The 20,946-nt window shown below is 40.7% G+C and overlaps 1 protein-coding gene across 1 annotated transcript in view; it reads right to left on the bottom strand.

Moving 5' to 3' along the window:
• The window catches only part of LOC138147903 (solute carrier family 22 member 1-like), a 51,731-nt gene that overhangs the window by 18,283 nt on the left and 12,502 nt on the right, over positions 1 to 20,946 (bottom strand). The window contains exons 2-8 of the mRNA XM_069070560.1: positions 17,943 to 18,046; positions 13,532 to 13,686; positions 11,848 to 12,016; positions 9,035 to 9,149; positions 8,351 to 8,460; positions 3,581 to 3,795; positions 1,019 to 1,127 (exon numbers count right to left, since the gene is read on the bottom strand). Coding sequence (XP_068926661.1) covers positions 1,019 to 1,127; positions 3,581 to 3,795; positions 8,351 to 8,460; positions 9,035 to 9,149; positions 11,848 to 12,016; positions 13,532 to 13,686; positions 17,943 to 18,046 — 977 coding nt within the window. The remainder of the gene's footprint in view (positions 1 to 1,018; positions 1,128 to 3,580; positions 3,796 to 8,350; positions 8,461 to 9,034; positions 9,150 to 11,847; positions 12,017 to 13,531; positions 13,687 to 17,942; positions 18,047 to 20,946) is intronic.

Here is a 20,946-nt window from a genome sequence, read left to right as displayed (position 1 = left end):
ATGGACTTTCCCCATACTGACAGCATTACTAATAACAGGATTTGTTTGTACCTTTCTGGGTCCAAGTCCAAGTTCATTTGCCCAGTCATTTGCTCACTATGGGTCTTTGCAGAAGCCACTTAGCCTATCTGGGTTTCAGTAATATGGGAGATGATGTTTGAACAACCCACCTCACAGGGCTATTCTGGGAATTAATTTATTTTGGCACAAATCATATAATGCATTATGGGCACTGTGTAACTTGTAAAGGACTTTATACATGCCATCTATTATGCATTATAGGTATTTACGTGACAGGCATAAGTCGACTATGGCACAGTGGTGACCTACATGAAAGAAGGGATGTACTATGAGACATACATGATCAGAAAAGGGAGTGGGCCAATCATGGACTGAGATCAAAAGATAGAGATGAGAGCAGCTCGAGTGTGGCATTGATATTCACAACATATTAAAAAGAAAAAAAAACCTTGATAAGAGCCTTCAGTAGCTCTGAAAAAAATACAGAAGGATTATACAGGATGAGAAGGCATAGATGGGTTGTATCTGCACTAATGGAAAGAATGCCTAAATAGCTGAGATCATGGATCTGAGATTAGTTATTTGTGTATATACTTCCTCTCTTGCACTTGATTATAAAGTCCTCCAAAATTGGAACCATGTTTTTCTTCATTGCATGCCCCAAGAACACCTATCATGGTACCCTGGAACACAGTAGGCCCCTACATTTTGTCAAGTGAATTCAGTTTTTTTCCATTGAAACCACAGACAAACCATCGTACATAAAATACTATATATGTGGGTCAGAAAACAAATATATATGCACATATGTATACATACACAAATATATATGTATATATTATGGAGAGAATACATTCAACATAAGCCATCTGTCCTACTTCAGAGAAGTACTTCTAAGTATGTAAGCACAGATCATTAAATCTGACTAGCACCCAGGTTTTCCATCAATTTCAGTAGCCACATCTCACTCCATACAGGTTCAAGGAGAATCACTCACCTAACAAAGGTGGGGTATAGTTCTGCATTCACTAAACAAATCATTTGCACTGTAATAGTAATTCCCATCCTGCCAAGACATGCCAAAGTCACTTTTAACCAGTGTAAATCTGGAAAGAAAATACAAAGAAAGGTGAGCAGGTACTCTACTCTTTGGGTTATATTAAGAAACCATATTCATCACGTTTTACTAAGAACACTTCATAACTGCTTCAGAGAATCTAAGGATCCATGAACTAATAAATGGCCTCCTTGATTTCTTCAGAAAGATTTCTCTACTGATTCAAAGTAGCTATGTGGCACATTGGATAGTGTTGGATGTCAAGTCTAGAAGAGCTGAGTTCAAATTCTATTTCAAGTACGTTATCAATTATTTACCAATTTGTGTAGGAACTATAATTTTGTAAAGACCTTAACATAAGTCAAATTTTGGTGTATCTATCTATAATATGGGAATAATAATAGCATCTACCTCTGAGGGTTGTTGTAAAGACCAGATGAGATAATGCATGTGAATAATAAATTAATATATTAATTATGCTAATTATAATAGATTGATTATGCTAATAAATTATTATCAGGACTCAAGTGTAAAGTAGCCCTGGGACTATGATCATTTATAAGAAGTAGAGAGAGCAATAGACATTATTTCACCTTTTTCCTTGGTCTCAGCTACCCATTGCTGATATAAAACTTGACATTCTACTGAAGCCTTCATTTGAGAGAGGAAATGGTATCTAAGGAATTTCTTGACTGCTGAATTCAGTGCATTCTAACTTCATCTGCCTTCTTTCCTCTGCTTTCTATCCAAGAAGAAATTTATTGGACAAATCAAGAGCTTGAGAACTCTTGATTGGGACTAGATAAGGACCCAAACAGCAACCCACTATATCTCCTATGGCAGAAATAAGATGTTTAAAGTCTAGCATCTATGAGGAGATATTTGTATAGAAATTCTAGACTGTATCATCTAGAACATAAACTCCCTGGATTCTTAATAAAAAAAAATACAAGCAAAGAACTAGAGAAATAAACAACTCTTGAAGCAGACTCTGTCTCTTCTCTGTTATAGAGTTCTCTGGTGTATATTAAATTCTAAAACTACATTAATTTGTCACCTAGGACAGTCAGGGTCACAAGGGTAGCATGCATCTTCTTAACTAACCTTTGTTTCTTCCCCAGTACCTATCACAGTACCTGCACACAGTAAGTACTGCATAAGTGTTTGATTACACAGAATCCAAGTGCTATAATTTCCAAAGACAGAACTACCATGCCTGCAGAAGGATGACAGAGGAAACATTAATCCCTAATTTTTAAGAGGGTTTTAATCTCATTCCACTACTTCTTCTTGGATTATCATCATTCCAGGACACCTTCTGCTCTGTTTTCTCTCTCTGTGGTGTCTTGCACACAGGAGGTGCTTAATAAATGCTTATTGAATTGTTTCAACTTCTGTTTGAAAGGGAGAGAAGAGGAAGGGAATTTGTGATTTTCTAAGGGAAGGAAAGGGGAATAAGCATTTATAAAATGCCTACTATGTGCCAGGCACTATGCTTATCTCATTTGATCCTCACAACACCCCTATGAGGTGGATGCTGTTATTATCTCCATTTACATTTGAGGAAACTGAGAGAAACAAGGTTAAGTGACTTACCTGGAATCACATAGCCAGTAAGGCTAGATTTGAACTCAGTTCTCTCTGACTCTAGGTCCAATGCTCTGCACCACTTAGCTACCACAGAAAAGCTTGAAATTGAATTGGACTAAATTCCCTCACCTCCAAGTCTATCTTTTTTTGTATAGGCCTTTGATATCATTAATATAGGGAGAATTGGTCAAAAAATTCTCCTAACACACGATCAGGATCTGCTCTATAACTTTTAGCATTAGAAAGTTGTCTGTGGGGGGTGGCTAGGTTGTGCAGTGAGTAGAGTGCTGGCCCTGGAGTCAGGAGGACCTGAGTTCAAATCCAGCCTCAGACACTTAATACTTACTAGCCATGTGACCTTGGGCAAGTCACTTAACCCCAATTGCCCTTCCCTCCCCCCCTCCAAAAAAAAAAAAAGTTGTCTGTGGCATCAGAATCACATAGTCAGTATATGTTCAAACGCAGGATTTGACCCAAATCTTTCTCACTCTGAGTCCAACTCTCTATGTACTATGCTACACTGTCTCTCAAACCCAGGTTAAACAAAATAATATCATTCTCAAGAACTCAAATTTTATGAGGCAGTTTCTAGAATACTGTTCACAGAAACTATGTTGAAAGACCCATGGTGCTACTAGGCCCAGTAAACAGTTCATGAAAACTTGGAAAAATAATAAATTTATCCTGATGCTTATTTGAAAGAATTAGAATTAGCAAAGAATGTGGGAGGAGGTTTATTTGCTATACTTAAATTTGGGAAGAATTTGCCTGGTTATATTTATCTTGAATTATGACAATGTGTAAGATATTAAACATTACTTTGTCTCTGTTCTAGTTCCAGAAGTTTACCAAAGACATAACATGATTCCCCAAAGTGGACAAATGGGAAGATAATGAAGACAGATAACTCACCATGGGGAATAAATATCAAGATAAGGCAAACTACCCCCGCAATAAAATTTGAGGTAGCCAAAGGATAGCGGCGGCCAGCACGATCAATGGTGAACATGATGATCAGGGAAGCTGGGAACTCAACCAGAGAGGAGTAGAAGAAATCCAGGTAAAGGTTAACAGACGTGGCCCCCATGTACATGATGAGGCCCTGATAAAGCACAGAGCCTGAGAACCTGAACAAAAAAGATGCTCCAAGTTAAAGTCAGGCTTCTAGAAAGATGAGAAATTTGTAGCTTTTTTTTTTAAGAGAAAGAAAAAGGAATCTACATTTATGAGGCACCTACTATGCACCATTCACTAAGCATTTTTAAATGATCTCATTTGGCCCTCACAATGACCCTGTGAGGTAGGTGCTATTATTATCCCCATTTCACAGTTAAGGAAACTGAGGCAGACAGAGGTTAAGTGATTTGCCAAAGGTCACATAGCTGGCAAGCATGAGTGGCATTTGAACTCAGGGAATTTCAATTCCAAACCCAAAGCTCTATCTGCTAGAATGCCATGTTGCTGCCTTCTCACAGAGGAGAGGAGGCTCTTATAAACATGATTTATGAGAACAACTGGAGAGAAAATTGGTATCAGATCCTATTCAGAATATAACAGTAATCAGAGAGGAGAATTAAGAATAACTGTCAGAAATTTTAAGACGGTTCTCAATGCTGAAGTTGCTCAGCAAGTGCCTGGCATATAGTAAACAAGTATAAGTAAATGTTCTTTATTCTCCTACTGTCTATGTCCCACATCATTTTTCACATCCCTCATCATTCATAAGATATGTTAACGAGGGATAACAGCCCAACACGTACCAATGAAAAGAACAATCACTAGGGCCCAAAGGAAAAACAATTCTAGTTTTAGGAGTGAAGGACAGGGGGAGGCTGAAGCACTGGGCAATAATACTCGCCATTTTGAGCTCCCTTGCATGGCACACAGTAGATGGTAGCCTTTTTTCCTACTCGCTTCACTGTGTGAACTTTGCAATGGATTTGTACCCTCATCGTACCCCTATGTGGCTTCACCATATTGACAATGCTATTGACCTAGACACTATCCCTCCCCAGAATGGAAGATCATGGTTTGGTAGGAGAGCATTGGTGGAAGGCCTCTACCAACTTTAGGACATGCTCATGGTGCATTGGCTCCTATGACCTTCCTTGGGGACCATTACTATGTCAGCCTACTTGGTGCCACAGACAGCTTTTTGAGCCCAGGATGCCCTGGACAATGTATTTCCTCACATTCACCCATAATTAGCAATAGTAGGGAAAAACTCAATTTATGTACCTCAAGGTCAAGGTCACCCCCACAAGCATCTAGTATGGGGCTTTCAGGTAAACCAGCAACTTGATCATTAGCTAGGCCACAAGGGAGAAAAAAAAATGGAAGGTCAAAACCTGTGTCCCCTAGATTGCTGGAAGAGGGTAATGGAATAGGTTGTTGATCAAATGATCAGGACCCAAGGGATCCTGAGGGAAATAAAGTGCCAAGGTCTGAAACCTTGAAATCAAAACCAAGTAAACGATAGGCCATGCCAGATTAAACCAAAGGGCAATTGAGGAGGAAAAAGTAGAGTTCAAAGCAGCAGTCTAAAATGAAGGGACATGGCAAATTGGAGAGCATATTATGAAGGAGACTGGCAAGTGTCAGCAAAACCACAATTTGCCTTATCATACATCTTCCTTCCCCAATGCACCACTCATATGGCAGCACAATGCTTGTCAGACCCTCTTCTTACTCTGCTGTTTAAAACCAGGCACATTCTACAAAATTCTATAAACTCCATCCCATTTCTTGTGGCTACCACCCTAATATAGGCCACCAGTATACCCTCCCTAATTACCACATCAAACTAGTGTGTGAGTTCCCTAACCAGTATTCCCACCTCTGGTCTATTCTTTATATCACTGACAAAATAATTTTACTTGTCCATAGATCTGCTCCTATTACTCTCTTGGCTCAAAACCAATCAATGGCCTATTAAACAAAGTTCAGACTTCTTAGTCCAGTATGCAAATCCCTTTCCAATCTAACATAATCTTTCTTTTCCAGAACCTTTATTTTATAAAAATTCATCAAACCCCTATTTTTCCCTTTTAAAATACTCTGTGCTAAAAGCCAACTAGACCATTTGCTTTCCATCAGCACTGGCCCCTGGAGTCAAAGGACTCCTGTCAAATCCCCCCTGTCATTTATTACCTATGTGACTTTGGACAAATCATTTAACATCCCTCTGTCTCAGTTTTGCAAAATGTAAAATGAGGGGGTCTGACTAGATGATCTCACCTAGTCAGCTCTTTGTCTATGATCTAATTTTCCATACTTGAGACAGCTGGCACAGTAGACAGAGCAATGGGTCTGGTGTTGGGAAGATCTGGGTTCAAGCCCTATGTCAGACACTTATTAGCTGAGATGATCATGTGCAAATCATGTAAGATCTCTCTCACTCTCAGTTTCCTTATCTATAAAATGAGTACTTCCTCCCAGGGTTGTTAAAATTAGATGAGTTAGGATTAGATTAAGTACAGTCTCAAGTATACATGTGGTTTTGTGATCTCATCAATGTGGATGCTCCCTTCAGTGATACAAATGAAAACCCACACATGCTGCCCACCCTTTACAACTCTTGTTCTCCCATAAATTATCGCAGGGAGCTCACACAATCTACTGGGAATCCCTTCATGGCTTCAGTCCCCAACCTTCTCACCAGGCACCATACTGCCTAGATGGGAAATCAGACCCCAGAAGACTTCACCCTTGGGACTCAATCAATACAGCCTTGTTCTCCTGATTGGTGACTCTCTAAGTCACCTGTTATATTTAAGCCTAGTTCTCTCTGGCTGTGCTGCTGTATGCTGCTTTCTTCCCTCACCTCCACTTCCATTTCTGGAACCATAATCATACCAGCTTTGTCATCACTTCTGAAAATCTCTACTCATCATCCCCATAACTTTCCAAATCAAAATATTCTTAACTGGTCACCATTCTTCTCTATGTACTGTTTCCCCTTCTTAGAATATAAGCAGGGACTCTCTCAGCTTTGTTTTTGTCTCCTTTGTGTTTGGCACATGTTTATGTGCTTAATAAATGCTGTTTCATTCGTTCATTCTTCTGGCAACTCAGGATTCCAGTAAAGCATCAGGCTCTTGACTGATCATCCTTTACTCTCATCACATAACCAGCTCTTCTCTTTTTTTTACTTCAACAGTAACATTTTTACTCCATTTCTTCTTTGACAGTCCTCACTGGTTATATTTTGCAGCCAGCTTACACCAAACATTTGCCCCTCCATTACTCTGTGCATTACTGGCAACTATTCCATCCATGAAACAAAGTGGGATCAACACATTTTAGAAGGTAGATTTTTTAAATCTCTGAATTGTCAATACAGAAACATGCAAGATCCTCATGTTCCTTTCATTTGTATCTTCCTGGCTTAGCACAGCGCCTGGGACTCTTGAATGCCAGACTGATTATGTCTAGTTGAGAAACTAAAACCTTGCCAAGTTGGCTTTTAAAGCTCTTGACAACTTGGCCCAATCCCACCTTTCCAGGTTTATTATATCTCACTTCCCTTCACATACTCTGAGATCCAGTGACAGTGGCCTCCTGGCTGTTCCATTAACAACACAATCCATCTTCTTACACAGGACATTTTCTCTGGTTGTCTTCTATGACTGGAACACCCTCCCTTCTCATTTCTGCCTCCTGACTTTTGACTTCTCTGTCTTCCTTCAAGTCTCAGATAAAATCCCCTAGAACAGACTTTCCTAATACCCCTTCATTCTAGTGCCTTCCTTTGGGGATTATCCCTAGCTTGTCCAGTGTTTATCGTTTTTGTATGCAGTTGTTGGCATTGTGTTTCCCCCATTAGACTGTGAGTTCCTTATGAACTAAGAATGTCTTTTGCCTTTCTTTGTACCCCAGTGCTTAGTCTGATGCCTGACACATAGTAATCACTTAATAAATCCATCTTGATTGATTGACTGTACTTATTATTTGTACAAAGCTGTTTACAAGTTGCTCCCCAATTAGGCTCCTTGAGAGCAGGGACTGGTTGTTCTTTGGGGGGGGGGGGAATGTTAGAGAGCACTTTTCATTGTATTCCTAGTACTGGGTGATTATGTGCATCTGTCACATGGTAAGGTGTTATTCAACTTGACTTAGAAGCTAGATATCTGGGGGACAAAGGAATACACTAAACAGAGGGAGAACCCACTGACTGGGACTCAGTTCCCTAAATATTCATGAAGTCCCTTCAGGGAACAATGTGCATTGAGCAACCAACCCTAGGGGAAAGAAAGCTGAGCAAAGGAATTTCTGGACCAAACCAGAACTGGCGCCAAGGAACAGGAGCAAAGGAGAGAGTCATGATGTGGGAGATCGAACACACGCTGGTCCTGTGAATTCTAAAGACTGCTTAAGTCCCAAGAGAGAACGGAAGGCGGATCAGCTCTGGGCTGACCCTGAGCGCTTTCCACACAGGTCCCTGTATAAGCCACCTATTTTGCCGACTGAAATGTGAGTGTATTTCCTCTTGTTCACTCCTTACAGAATATGTAGAGGAACTCATTATTATAGTTTTTGTCATGTGTACATCTTATCAAATCACTACTTAGCTTTCTCTTCTTCAGTCTAGAGCATTCCACTCCCCAGATCCTGCTCCCAAAGGGTCATTCCAAGTTTGAACACTTAGTCTTTGGGTTGACATTTTTCAGAACTTTGCCTTACCAGATGTACATCAGAATGAAAGTGTGTTTCCTTATCTGGGGGGTTCGAAATAGGTCACTGAAGGAAGGACTCAGTTTTTCTGTATCATCATCTTCTTCAGGAGAGAGGGTCTAGGAAAGAGACATAGCATCATCTCAGGAGAGAAGCCTCCTCCCAGAAGTCACAAGATTACATGGGAGATGGCTGAGGTATGGGGCGAGTTCCAAACCTTTCTCTAATTGGCCAAATGACTTTTACTCCACCAGGAAAATGCTCCAAGTTAATTACCCTGGGAGGCCATGACTTCTACTCAATAGGACATACGGTTATTGCCTTTGGAAATTTCAAGGCAAAAACTCAAACATGAAGCAAACCTACATCATATACACACAGGCTATCCATCGATTATAGCTTTATACTCCTACCTCCATCATCTTCTTTTCCCCTATCTCTATTACCTTGAGATTGGAGAAAGCCAGGTGGCTCAGTGGATAGAGAGGTGGGCCTAGAGTCAGGAAGACCAGAGGTCAAATCAGGTCTCGTACACTTACTAGCTGTGTGACCCTTGGCAAGTCATTTTACTTCTGTTTGCCTTAATCCCCTGGAGCAGGAAATGGCAAAGCACTTCAGTATCTTTGCCACAAAAGCCCCATGGACAATAGGGTCCATAGGTTCGTGAAGAGTTAGACATGACTGAACAATTACCTTGAGATTAGCAGGCAGCTGTTTCCCATTCTTTCGAGCAATGTGGTGCATTACATTTAATGCTTTGGCATTTTTCTTCTGTGATAACAGCCACCGAGGAGATTCGGGCACACACCTGTAATTATAATCAATGATTTATTAAAAGTAATAATAGCTTTTGGGGGGGGGGAGGAGGAAGGAAAGGAAATAGGCCTGTGATTTCATTGTTATAGGGAAATGCCATTGAAGAAATTCTCTCTACCAATGCAAATCCATAGCTGCTCTGCAACTTATGGTCTTAGATCAGTCACCTTTTTTTTTTTTGTGTCACAGACCCCTGTGGCAGTCTTTTGAAGGAAAGCTAAAGTTCATTTGGATGTTAGTGCAAATAAAGATGTAATTTTTTAAACCATCCAGCTACACAGACCCCCTGAAATCTATCCTTGGTCGGTCCTTGCCTCCCTGGTTAAGACCCACTGTCTGAGAGAATTACCTCAGGCATTGAGAGATTAACTGACTTGCCTAGAGTCACACGACCAGAATGCCAGAGGCACACAGTATAATAACCTATATTGCTATTATATAGAGTGAGCACACCTGAGCCCCTTAGAAAATTCCACTGAGCAAGTATTTATTAGGGGCTTACTCTGTGGGAATTTAAAGACAAAAGATGACACCTTCTGTAGACTCAATAATCTGATAGTCTAATGAGGGGGGAAGAGTATGATTAGACTACAAATAAAATAGGACATAACCTATAATGGGTTGGAGGCACAGGAGACCCCCTCAAACTAGCTATATCCTATAGGACAGAAGGAGGAAGGGAATAAGTATTTCTATAATGCTTACTATGTACTGGACACTGTGCTAAGTGCTTTCTGCAAATATTATCTCTTTGGATCCCTTACAACAACCCTGTCAGGCAGATGCTAGAATATTAGCTCCTCACGGGTAGAGAGTCATTCATTTTTGTCTTTGGATCTCCAGAATGATATCTGGAACACCTAGAATAATGCTTAGAACACTATCCCTAGAACATACTAAGTACTTTTAAAATGTGTGGTGAATTAAATTGAATTAAGAATAAAGAGGGGACCAACGTATTATTATCTCCTGGTCAAGAGGCAGTTTGGTATAATGCATAGAGCTCTGAATGTGGAATTAGGAAGACTTGAGTTCAGATCTCACTTCAGTCACTTACTAATTGCATGTCCCTCTCTGGGCTGCACCAACCTCATCTGTAAAAGGAAGGATCTAACTCCCTTCCAGCTCTCAATGCTCTAACAAACCAGATTTGAGAAGTGAGGGAGTGGAGGCATATAGAGGCTGACAATGAGAGGAGAAATATGCAGTATTCTTTCCAGGGGCTTCACAAGAATTATGAAACTTCAGAATTGAAAGCGTCTTCAGAGATCATGTAGTCTAACACACACTGGAACAGTAATACCTCTTCCATCATCTGTAAGTGATATTAGGAAGTCTCTACCTGCCAACAAGCCCAAATGTTATCTGTCAGTTCCACCCACTGTGCCTTGTTTCTGTCTCTGGGGCCCAATAGAACTAGTCTAGTTCTTCCGCCCCGTGACAGTTCTTAAAATACATGATTCTATCCTATCTCCCTTAAGTCCTCTTTTCTAGGCAAAAATCACCATTTCCTTCAACAGGTCCTCATGTGCCATGAAACCAAGGCCCTTTCACCATCCTGGTTGCTTTCCTCCAATTTATAAGTTTCCTTCCTAAAATGTGGGGCCCAGAACTGAACAAAATACTCCTGGTGTGCCAAACGGTGAGCAAAGCATAGCAGGACAAAGATCGCTGTGGCAGTGAAGCAGGAGGGATAATAAGAAAGAGCTTAGGCCCATCAATGGGACAAAAAAAAGGGTTTTTTAAAAAGAGAGAGACAGAAAGGCACACAGAGACAGACAAGAAAACAAAGAGTCAGAGAGTGACAGAGGAGAGAAAGCGAGTGTGTGTGTGTGTGTGTGTGTGTGTGTGTGTGTGTGAGTTCTCATGGATTAGGCCCAGATCAAAGTTATATCACTTCAGTGCATTCCCAACCTCTCCCCCTGACCCTGCAGGCCCTGAATTGTTCAAATAGACTGCAGATGTTAATCTATTATAATCATTTACCAGCTTTGGCTCAGTCTTAGGCTTTTTGCCAGGAAAAAAAAAAATTACATATCCTTTCTTAATCTTTTTTCCTTTAATCTTTTATTTAGAGAGAATCTGCTTGGGTGGCTCAGAGCACTGGACCTGGAGTCAGAAAGACTTGAGTTCAAATTTAGCCTTCAGTGCTTACTAGCTGTGTGACCCTGAGCATGTCACTTAACCCTGTTTACCTCAGTTTCCTCATCTGTAAAATGAGCTGGGGAAGGAAATGGCAAACCCCTCCAGTATCTTTGCCAAGAAAACCTTAAATGGGGTCACGAAGAGTAGGACATAACCAAACAACAAGAGTTTGTATTGTATCCCATATTCAGTAGGCAGACCTTGGAAGTCATTCAGCCAACCAGGAAGCAACATGGTCAGAACCGCCCTTTAAGAGAATTGTTTTGGGGGTGGCCAAGTGGCGCAATGAGTAAGAGCGCTGGCCCTGGAGTCAGGAGACCTGGGATTGGTTCTGGCCTCAGATACTTAGCACCCACACAAAATAAATGGCCATGTAACCTTGAGCAAATTACTTAACCCCAATTGCTTTAAAAAAAGAGAGAGAGAGAATCGTTTTGGCAGCTATATCGAAAGAACAAGGAAGATCCTAACCCATCTGTGCATGTTCATCCTGGGTGAGCTACTCTATTGTTGTTGAAAATGAAAAGGAGGAAGGCAGTCCTTACCAGTAATAGAGCAAAAACAGGAAGGTTGGAAGGGTGACAGTCAGCTGTAGCCATCGCCAATGGGGAATAACATAAGCAATTCCTGAGAGTAAAACAAGGCCAACCGCAAAATTCATCTGGAAGAGAATACCCACGGTTCTTCGGTACGCTGCGCCAACAAATTCTGTGACTAAAATAGAGACACTTGTTGTTGTTCAGTCATTTTTAGTCAGGTCCAACTCTTCATGACCCTATTTGGCATTTTCTTGGCAAAGGTATGGGAGTAGATTGCCATTTCCTTCTCCAGCTCATTTTACACATGAGGAAACTGAGGCAAACCAGGTTAAGTGACTTGCCCAGGGTCACACAGCTAGTAAATATCTGAGACTGGATTTGAACTTAGGTTTTCCTGACTCCAGGTCCAGCATTCTATTTGTTGTGCCACCTGAATGGTCATCCATGCAGATTATAATCAACAGGAAAATATTAGACGGTCTATTTTCAGAAGCCTTGGCGTTTCGGAATCTTTATTTTTATTTCCTCCGAATAGGATCATAATTAGACCACCATCTTCCTAGGAGGCCTGAAGTTTCCCCAAATGTCAGGATACCAAACTAAATTTCCAGGAGGTAACAGACCCCTGTTTCTCCTTCCCTAGAAAAGTACACAAAGCATGGATTTTCTCCCATCCTTTGCCATCTAGAAAATTATTCATGCCTGCTAGGGTCAACCAGTCTGGATTGAAACTAGAAAAAAGTGAATATGCTGTAGCTATTTCCCTTCCTCAAAGCCTTGCTGAGTTTGAGAGTATCTATGGTACAGAGGCTACAATGATAGGAGAGCTAGGTGGTACAATGGACAGAGCACTGGGCCTGGGGTCAAGAAAACCTAAGTTCAAATCCAGCCTCAGACACTTAACTAGCTGCATGACCCTGAGCAAGTCACTTAACCCTGTTTGCCTCAGTTTCCTCATCTGTAAAATGAATTGGAGAAGAAAATGTCAAGCCACTCCAGTGTCTCTGCCAAGAAAACTCAAATGGGGTCATAAAGAGTCAGACATGATTGAAAACGAGTAAACAATAACAACAAGTAACAGTGGGCAGAGAACTGGATTTTAAGTCAGAAAACTTGAATTCAAATCACTTACTACCCATGTAACTTTGGGTAAGTCACTTACCCTCTCTGGGCCTCAGTTTCTGCATGGATAAAATGAAGGAACTGGACTTGATGGCCTATAAAATCCTTTCCAATTTTAAACCTATAGTCCTATAAAGTCTTGTGATTCAGAGGTTTCCCTCTCCATTTTTAAAGAAAACTTGAAAAGTATTATTATATAGTATTCCTCAGATATTTATCCATTCCTTAGTTTTTAGTTGTTGGTTGTGGGTCTTTTTAGGAGCAGTTTTGTTCCTTTAACAAAGTTCCTTCCCTTTATCTCTTCCTATGTCTCCATCCCCAAAATGCACAGAGGTTAAGTGACTTACCCAAAGCCATATAGATAGTACATATCTAAAGTTGGATTCAAGCTCAGGCCTTTTTCAGTATTCGCCTTCCCCCACCTCCACCCCTCAGACTGTGCTAAACAGGAACTCTTTCTACACCCCTCATCAATATGAACAACAATAACCTCCCTGGCCTGGTCCTAAATTTATCATATCCCATAGCTACTGTTCTGATTTGAGTTTATGGAACCATCAATAATTACTCAAGATGTATCCAGAGAGCCAGCTCCCCTTGCTGACCAGTCCTTGCAGCAAACGAAAAGTGAGCATAGATGCATAGTTGGGTGAGATGGCCATGAGAACTCCAGAGACAGAATTGATGAAGGCTGTAATTAGGAGACATACTTTGCGACCAAACCTGCAGAGAAAAAAAAAACATAGTGATAAGATCAAGACCAAGACAAAAGATTTTTTTTAAAATTGAAGCAAGGGCAGTATGGCAGACCACAACAGAATGTGTGAACCCTCAACTCTATAGGATTTTGTGGTTTTATCTAGAAAAAGTGTATTAGGGGGCAGCAAGGTGTTGCAGTAAATAGAGCACTGGCCTAGGAGTCAGGAAGACCTGAGTTCAAATATAGCCTCAGATAATTGACACACTTGCTAGCTGTGTGACCTTGGGCAAGTCACTTAACCCCAATCACCTTGCCTTTCCCCCTCCCCTCCCCAAAAAAAGGTACATTAGGCTCTTTGAGAAAAGCATTGCTTTGCTCCAATCTCAGTGGCATTTGGCTCATTGAAAAGGTACATAATCAGAACCATATTGTTGCCATGAAAAGAGTCCAGAACTTGAAATCAAAGGATCACAATTAGAAGCCTACCTCTGCCACTCCCTACTATCCATGAAACCACTAAAATCGGTGAGATATGTATGACATATATATTTGTGATATATTGATACATGACACATAAATATATGTACACATAGTGATATACATAAGTGCATATGTGCACATGTGTGTATATACACATACATGTGTACATATATACATGCCCCACCCCCACCCTGAAGAAACCAGGAATGTATTTAAGTTTTCTATGGCTGCCATGAACCCGGATGATTAGGACATCAGAAGTGGCCAGGGGTGGGGGGGGGGATTTTTTTTTGTCCACTTCTGTGATATTTATGTACATGTTGTCTCCTCCATTGGAGTATAAGCTCCTTGAGGGCAGGGATTGTCTTTTTGTACCCCCAGGTCTTAGCACAGGACTTAGTGGTGCTTAATAAATGCTTTTGATTGATTGATATCATCAGTGTAGCTTGTTAATGTCATTCAGTTAACGGCTGGATCCCCAGACTCTCTGAGAGATGCTGGGGGCACAGAAAGGTTAACCTTTGTCCATGAATACTCAGCTAGTATTAGTCAGGATCAAACCCAGGTCTTTCTGATGCCAAGGCTGACCCCCTATCCTTGACAGAGTCAAGGCCAGATTTGAACTCAGGAAGAGGAGTCTTCCTAATACTCTATCCACTATGTCACCACTTAACTGACACTGTGTTCAAATATTGCTCTGCCACTTACTATCTAAATGTCCTTGAATATGTCATATGACATCTCTGGGTCTCAGTTTCCTCATTTGTAAAATGAAGGAATGAGACTAGATTACTTTATAAGGTCCCTTCCAGCTGTAGATCTATTGTCCTATAATCCATAAGATCACAGATCCATTGAACTAATGAAGAAATATTGAATGGAGAGCAGGTTATAAGGGGTTCAAAGCCTTTGCTTATGCCTGATAGATTTAGGGAGAGGGATAGAACTTGTGGTTTCACTAGCATGGAGAGCTCCCTCGTAAGAAAATTCCTTCTACAAATGCAGTCACCACCTTCTCTTTAATTCATGTTCTCTTTTTTTTTGCTTTTTTTTTTGGAGGGGGAGGGCAGAGCAATTACAGTTAAGTGACTTGCCCAAGGTCACACGGCTAGTAAGTGTGTCAAGTGTCTGAGGCCATATTTGAACTCGGGTCCTCCTGACTCCAGGGCTGATGCTCCATTCACTGTGCCACCTAGCCGCCCTTAATTCATGTTCTTAAAGAGTTCATAGGTTATTGAGAGGTTAAATTACTTGACTAGGATCATACAACCAATATGTGTCAGAGATAGGACTTGAACCCAGGACTTTCTGAAAATAAAAAAGATCACCTCTCTATTCATCACACCATATTACATTTCATGATAAGTCAGGGTAGCCTTCCTGACAGAGTGTTGCCAATTACAGTGATGAATTTGAAAATGGAGAGGTATAGTCTGAAATGTATTCTTTTTAATCTTATCCTAAGCAGGCAATTAGCTGGCACAGTGGATAGAGTAGTGAACCTGGAATCAGTGTGATAGTAATGGAATATAAAGATCCCCCTGTATTGGCTTGGTTTTCAAATTGATTGTGTTAAAACCCAGAGCTTGATAATCCCACCTGTGGGATGGACTTATTGACTTGAAAAGAGAGTCCTGAACTGGGAGGAGCTGGTGATGTAGATTTGGAGAGACACAAGAGAGAGGCAGAAGAACTTTTTGGAAGCAGCACTTGTGGAGGCAGAGAGAGACTGAGAGGATTGCTGAGGGCCACTTTGAATTGCCCTGGACTTTTGAGATCTGCCCCCGGAGCTGCCAGTGACTGAGGAGACATGGCTGTTTTGCTGGTACTTTGTTTTGATGTTGTTTTGCCAGATTTGACAACTGGTGAAAGACAGTCCTGTTGTTGAAGAAGTCCTGGAAGCTGGCTGTTGGTTAAGAGCTACTGAGACTGTCCTGCAGACAGAAAGTGAATACTGTCCACTGGTGAAGGACAGTGCTGTTGTTGCAGGGGTCTGGGAACCTTTCTGTTGGTTCCGAAGCCCTGAAGAAGGATTTTCTTGTTGTATGTTTACAGAAATCCTGGGAGAGGGTTTTGCTAATGTTTTCAGGGGTCCTAGGACTGTTCTGCAGACAGAGGATGAATTAATGAAGAGACTGGCAATGTATCTTGTGGCCTTGCTAAGCTTTGTCTCCCCAGGAACAAAGATTGCTGAGAACTTGCCTCCTGTCAAGATGAAGAAAAGACCTCCATTTGGGTATTAAGTGCTCTGCTTAAACTTGTTGTAACTCTGGGGTAGATTCAATTGTGATCCAGGGGTGGGCAACTTTTGACCTTTTTGTATTCTATGATTGAACAAATGAATGTACTTTACTTATGATTGGAAACTAATCTCCATTTGAGCAAAGGGGCTTTGTGATGGACTAAATGAAGGTACAGCCTAGGGGTGGAGTAGTATTTAGAACAGAGACTTTGTAATTGATTGAATGAATGTAAGGTCCTGGGGTGGGATAATACTTGGAGATTATTTAATCACACTTAGCAAATGCTGTATTTTGAATGATGTCATATTTTGATCTTCTCTGTTCTTAATTTGTCACTGAATAAAAATGGAGAGTACCTATGCTGGTATTTTGAACCTTGGGAAGTTGCCTTTCCTTGGCATTACATTACAATCAGTAAGACCTGAATTCAAATGTGGCCTATAATACTGTTATGGGAATGGGAATTTAAGATCTTCCCTGCCCCTAGGCACTTTGATCGGCTTAAGTGCACCTGGAGCCTGTGGTGGGAGGCTTGTTTCTCAGGAGATACTTTGTGATTGGGCAGTGGGTCAAGAGAGTTGTTACATTCTCTGACCCAGGAGAAGGCTATATAAAACCTGATGTAAGGCTTTGTTTTGGGGCTCATTTTGAGAAGTGTTGTATGATTTGACCAGATGAGACTCTGGGCAGCCGTTGAGGCCCCCCCCCCCTTTGAAAACCCAGATGTTGATGCTTCCCTCTCTGGTAACTGTGGCTAGGTATGGATGTAATGGTCAGACAGTTGGAGGCCTGTCTGCTTGATCTGTTTCTCTGTCTTCTTGTAACTTCTGCTTGTAACTTGTTTGTATTCTCAAAAGTTTGGGGTGCTGACCTTTTCCCCCTGAACTACGTTAATGACATATGTTTGATCAAAGCAAGATTGTAAACCTATTTTGAGTTGCTTTCCTTTAGAAAAGCAGATCTAAGAATCTGTGTTGGCAGCCACCCTGGGGATGCTGGGGTGCTTGCTGCTACAAATATTTTTTTGCTTCCTAGTGATATGACTCTGGGCAAGTCCCTTATTATGTCTACCTCAGGTTTTCCATCTGTAAAGTGGGAATAATAATAGAACCTACTTCTAAAAATTGCAGTGAGGCTCAAATGAAATGATATTTGGGAGTTTTTTAAAACCTTATCCTAAATAAAATTGTTTTTAATTATATCTTATGGTCCATAAATATTTCATTTCATTTTAGTTCCAAGCCTGAATCACCAACCTTGTCTGAGTTAGTCTTAACCTAGAATAAAACCCCTTTATTAACAATGAGATACTATATTACAAAATATCGAGATGGCAATGATTATATCAGAGCCCAATTCTTCTGACTTCAAATCCATTATTTTTTTCCAATACTCCATCAATTCTACTATTTCTGTTTAAAACCTGGTAGCCACATATCCTTGAATTCAGGGACTATGTCAAATATCTTGTGCATTTATTTCTTCATAGCATCTAGTATGGTTATAAAAAGCAAATATCTCTTTAATGAATTAGGAAATTGAAAAATTCTACATACCTGTCTGCTACATAGCCAATTCCCAGAGAGCCAAGAAAGAATCCCACATTTACACAGGATTGGAACAAGTCCACCTTCCAGGAATCTGCACACACCAGGTTAAACTGAGGAGACAAACCACTGTTAGAAGAAATGCAGTTCCAAAGAAATGAAAACCATTTGCTATCCAGAGTTCACACAAAGTCAACCTGTTATACATCATTTGTGCCTATCTTGTGGGTTCCACTCTTATCTTCATCTTTCTTCTCTTTTAGTTTTTGCTTTTTTTTTGGAGGGGGGAAGGCAGGGCCATTGGGGTTGATTTGCACAAGGTCACATGGCTAGTAAATGTTAAGTGTCTGAGGCTGGATTTGAACTCAGGTCCTCCTGACTCCAGGGCCAGAGCTCTATTCACTGCACCACCTAGCTGCCCCTTTTTTCTCTTTTTGTCACTAGATTTTGTTGTTGATGTTGGTACTATAAAATGTTTCTTTAAGATTTCTTTGCTTCAACCATTCTGGAGAGCAATTTGGAACTATGTCCAAAGAGCTATAAAACCATGCATACCCTTTGACCTATCAATACCACTACTAGGTCTGTATCCCAAAAGAGATAAAATAAAGGAAAAAGACCTATGTGTATAAAAATATTTCTAGCAACTCTTTTCTGGGGGCATAGAATAGGAAATTGAAGGGATGCCCATCAATTGGGGAATGGCTAAACAAAGTGTGGCATGTGCTTATGATGGAATACTATTGTGCTAAAAGAAATGATGAACAGGATGCTCTCAGAAGTACCTAGAAAGGGTTACATAAGCTAATGCAAAGTGAAATGTACTGGGCGGCTAGGTGGCTCAGTGAGTAGTGCACCAGCCCTGGAGTCAGGAGGACCTGAGTTCAAAGTCAGCCTCAGACACTTGACACAAAAAAAAACTAGCCATGTGTCCTTGGGCAAGTCACTTAACCCCAACTGCCCTGCCTTCTCCCCTCCAAAAAAAAAGGAAAAAAGTGAAATGTACTTTGTACAAAGTAACAGCAATACTGTAAGATGATCAGCTGTAAAATGACTAAGCTATTCTCAGCAATACGATGATTCAATACAACTCTGAAGGACTTATGATGAAAAATGCTATCCATCCCCAGAGAAAGAACTGATGAAGCATACTTTTTTTACTTTCTTTATTTTTCTTGTTGTTGGGTGTTTTTGTTTTGTTTTTTGTTTGTTTTTGTTTTGGCCTATGTCTTCTTTTACAACATGACATTTATGGAAATGTTTTGCGTGACTACACATGTATAACCTATATTGGATTGCTTGCCTTCTCAAATGTGTAGGGGGGGAGGGGAGAGTGGACGGGAGAGAATTAGGAACTCAAAGTTTTAAAAACAAAACGTTAAAATTTTTTTTTACATTTAACTGGGGAAAAATAAAATACTAAAAAAAAGGGTTTTTTTAATTTTAAAGAATTTCTCTGTTTCTAACGTATGTATCATCTTATCTTTGCCAAACCTGATATTTTCCACAAGATTTTGAATTGGAAAGGAATCTTAGCCATCCTCTAAACCAACCCCCTCATTTTACAGCCTTAGAAAAGCAAAGGGGGGCGGCCAGGTGGCACAGCAAGTAAGAGCACCGGCTCCAGTGTTGGGATGACGTGTGGATCGAATCTGGGCTCAGACACTTCTTACCCACCCAGAAACACCTGGCCGTGTAACCTTGAGCAAGTTACTTAACCCCAATTGCTTAGGGGCAGCCAGGTGGCTCAGCAAGTAAGAGCATCGGCTCTAGTGTCAGGATGACCTGGGATTAAATCTGGGCTCAGATACTTAGCACCACACCCAGAAATAACTGGCCGTGTAACCTTGAGCAAGTTACTTAACCCTGATTGCTTTAAAAAAAAAAAAAAAGCAAAGGGACCTTCCTAGGATGGCACCACTAGTAAGTACTGAGCCAGGATTTAAACTCAGGTCCTCTGACTCCAAATTCATTGAACTTACCACTATGTCATACCACTTATCATGAGGGAAGCACATTATTTTCCAAATGTGTTATCAGAAATGGAAGGACATGGTGTCCTTATTAGATGAAGCAAGAATAAATTTGGAACAAGATTGAGTTAACTGTTATTTAAGAAAAAGATAGAAACTTAGAAATTTCCCTGATTTTATCTATTACATAATTGGTCTTGGCATTGGATGTCCTTAGTGCCTGGTGGTGTTTTCCATCATTACCTTCCTAATTTCTATTTTCCATCAAACTCAGTTCAAGTACCACCTTCTGCACGAGACCTTTCTTGATCATTCTTAGCTACTAGTACCTTCCCACTCCTACTAGGTTATCTTATGTGCCCATTGCCACATTTGGACTATCTCTCAACTTATAATTGCAGTTTGTGTCCCAAGGGATGGAGAAGGTTGTGTTGAGCGGACTACCACTCAAAGTTTAAAGTGAGTTTGCATTCCTAACACTATAGTTCATGAGCCCCCACCAGTTCACTTACTCTTAATAATCATCCAGTAGAAAGAATTAGCTCAAAGCAGAGACATTTATTTACTTGGCTTTATAAGAACAATAGCAACAAATCACCACCGCCTCTAATAAACTGTGGTTTAGTACTCTCTCACAACTACACAGAGAATCAGTGGAAAGAGTGGGCACATATATGGTGAACACTAGTAGAAACACACATAGCAATTGCATGTGACCAAGGTAACTCAGAGGCACTATAGGGAGCCAATGTCCTTTCCCTTTTCTTGAAAGCCTCATCATCTCCTCCTGATATAATGTCTCTAATGAGATACCACTCCACCAGGCTTTATGGACCTGTTTATTTCCAAATTCAACTCACAGGGCTGGCTCTCTTTTCAACTCACAGTGGTCATATTCCTCAGAGCTATTACCTTATTGACTCATGGGCCTTCTCCATGCCGAGTACATAGACTGCTACTGGGTGAGCAGACCTGCTGCAAGATGTCCTAACTAATCTGGAGAGCAATTTGGAACTATGTCCAAAGGGCTATAAAACTGT

This window comes from Petaurus breviceps, unplaced genomic scaffold (genome assembly GCF_028583685.1).
Source record: "Petaurus breviceps papuanus isolate PSGF00001 unplaced genomic scaffold, PetGlider_PUasm1.0 90808, whole genome shotgun sequence".
NCBI classification, from domain to species: Eukaryota; Metazoa; Chordata; class Mammalia; order Diprotodontia; family Petauridae; genus Petaurus; species Petaurus breviceps.
The sequence above is the reverse complement of the archived record's forward strand: the minus strand, read 5'-3'. Positions and strand labels throughout refer to the sequence as shown.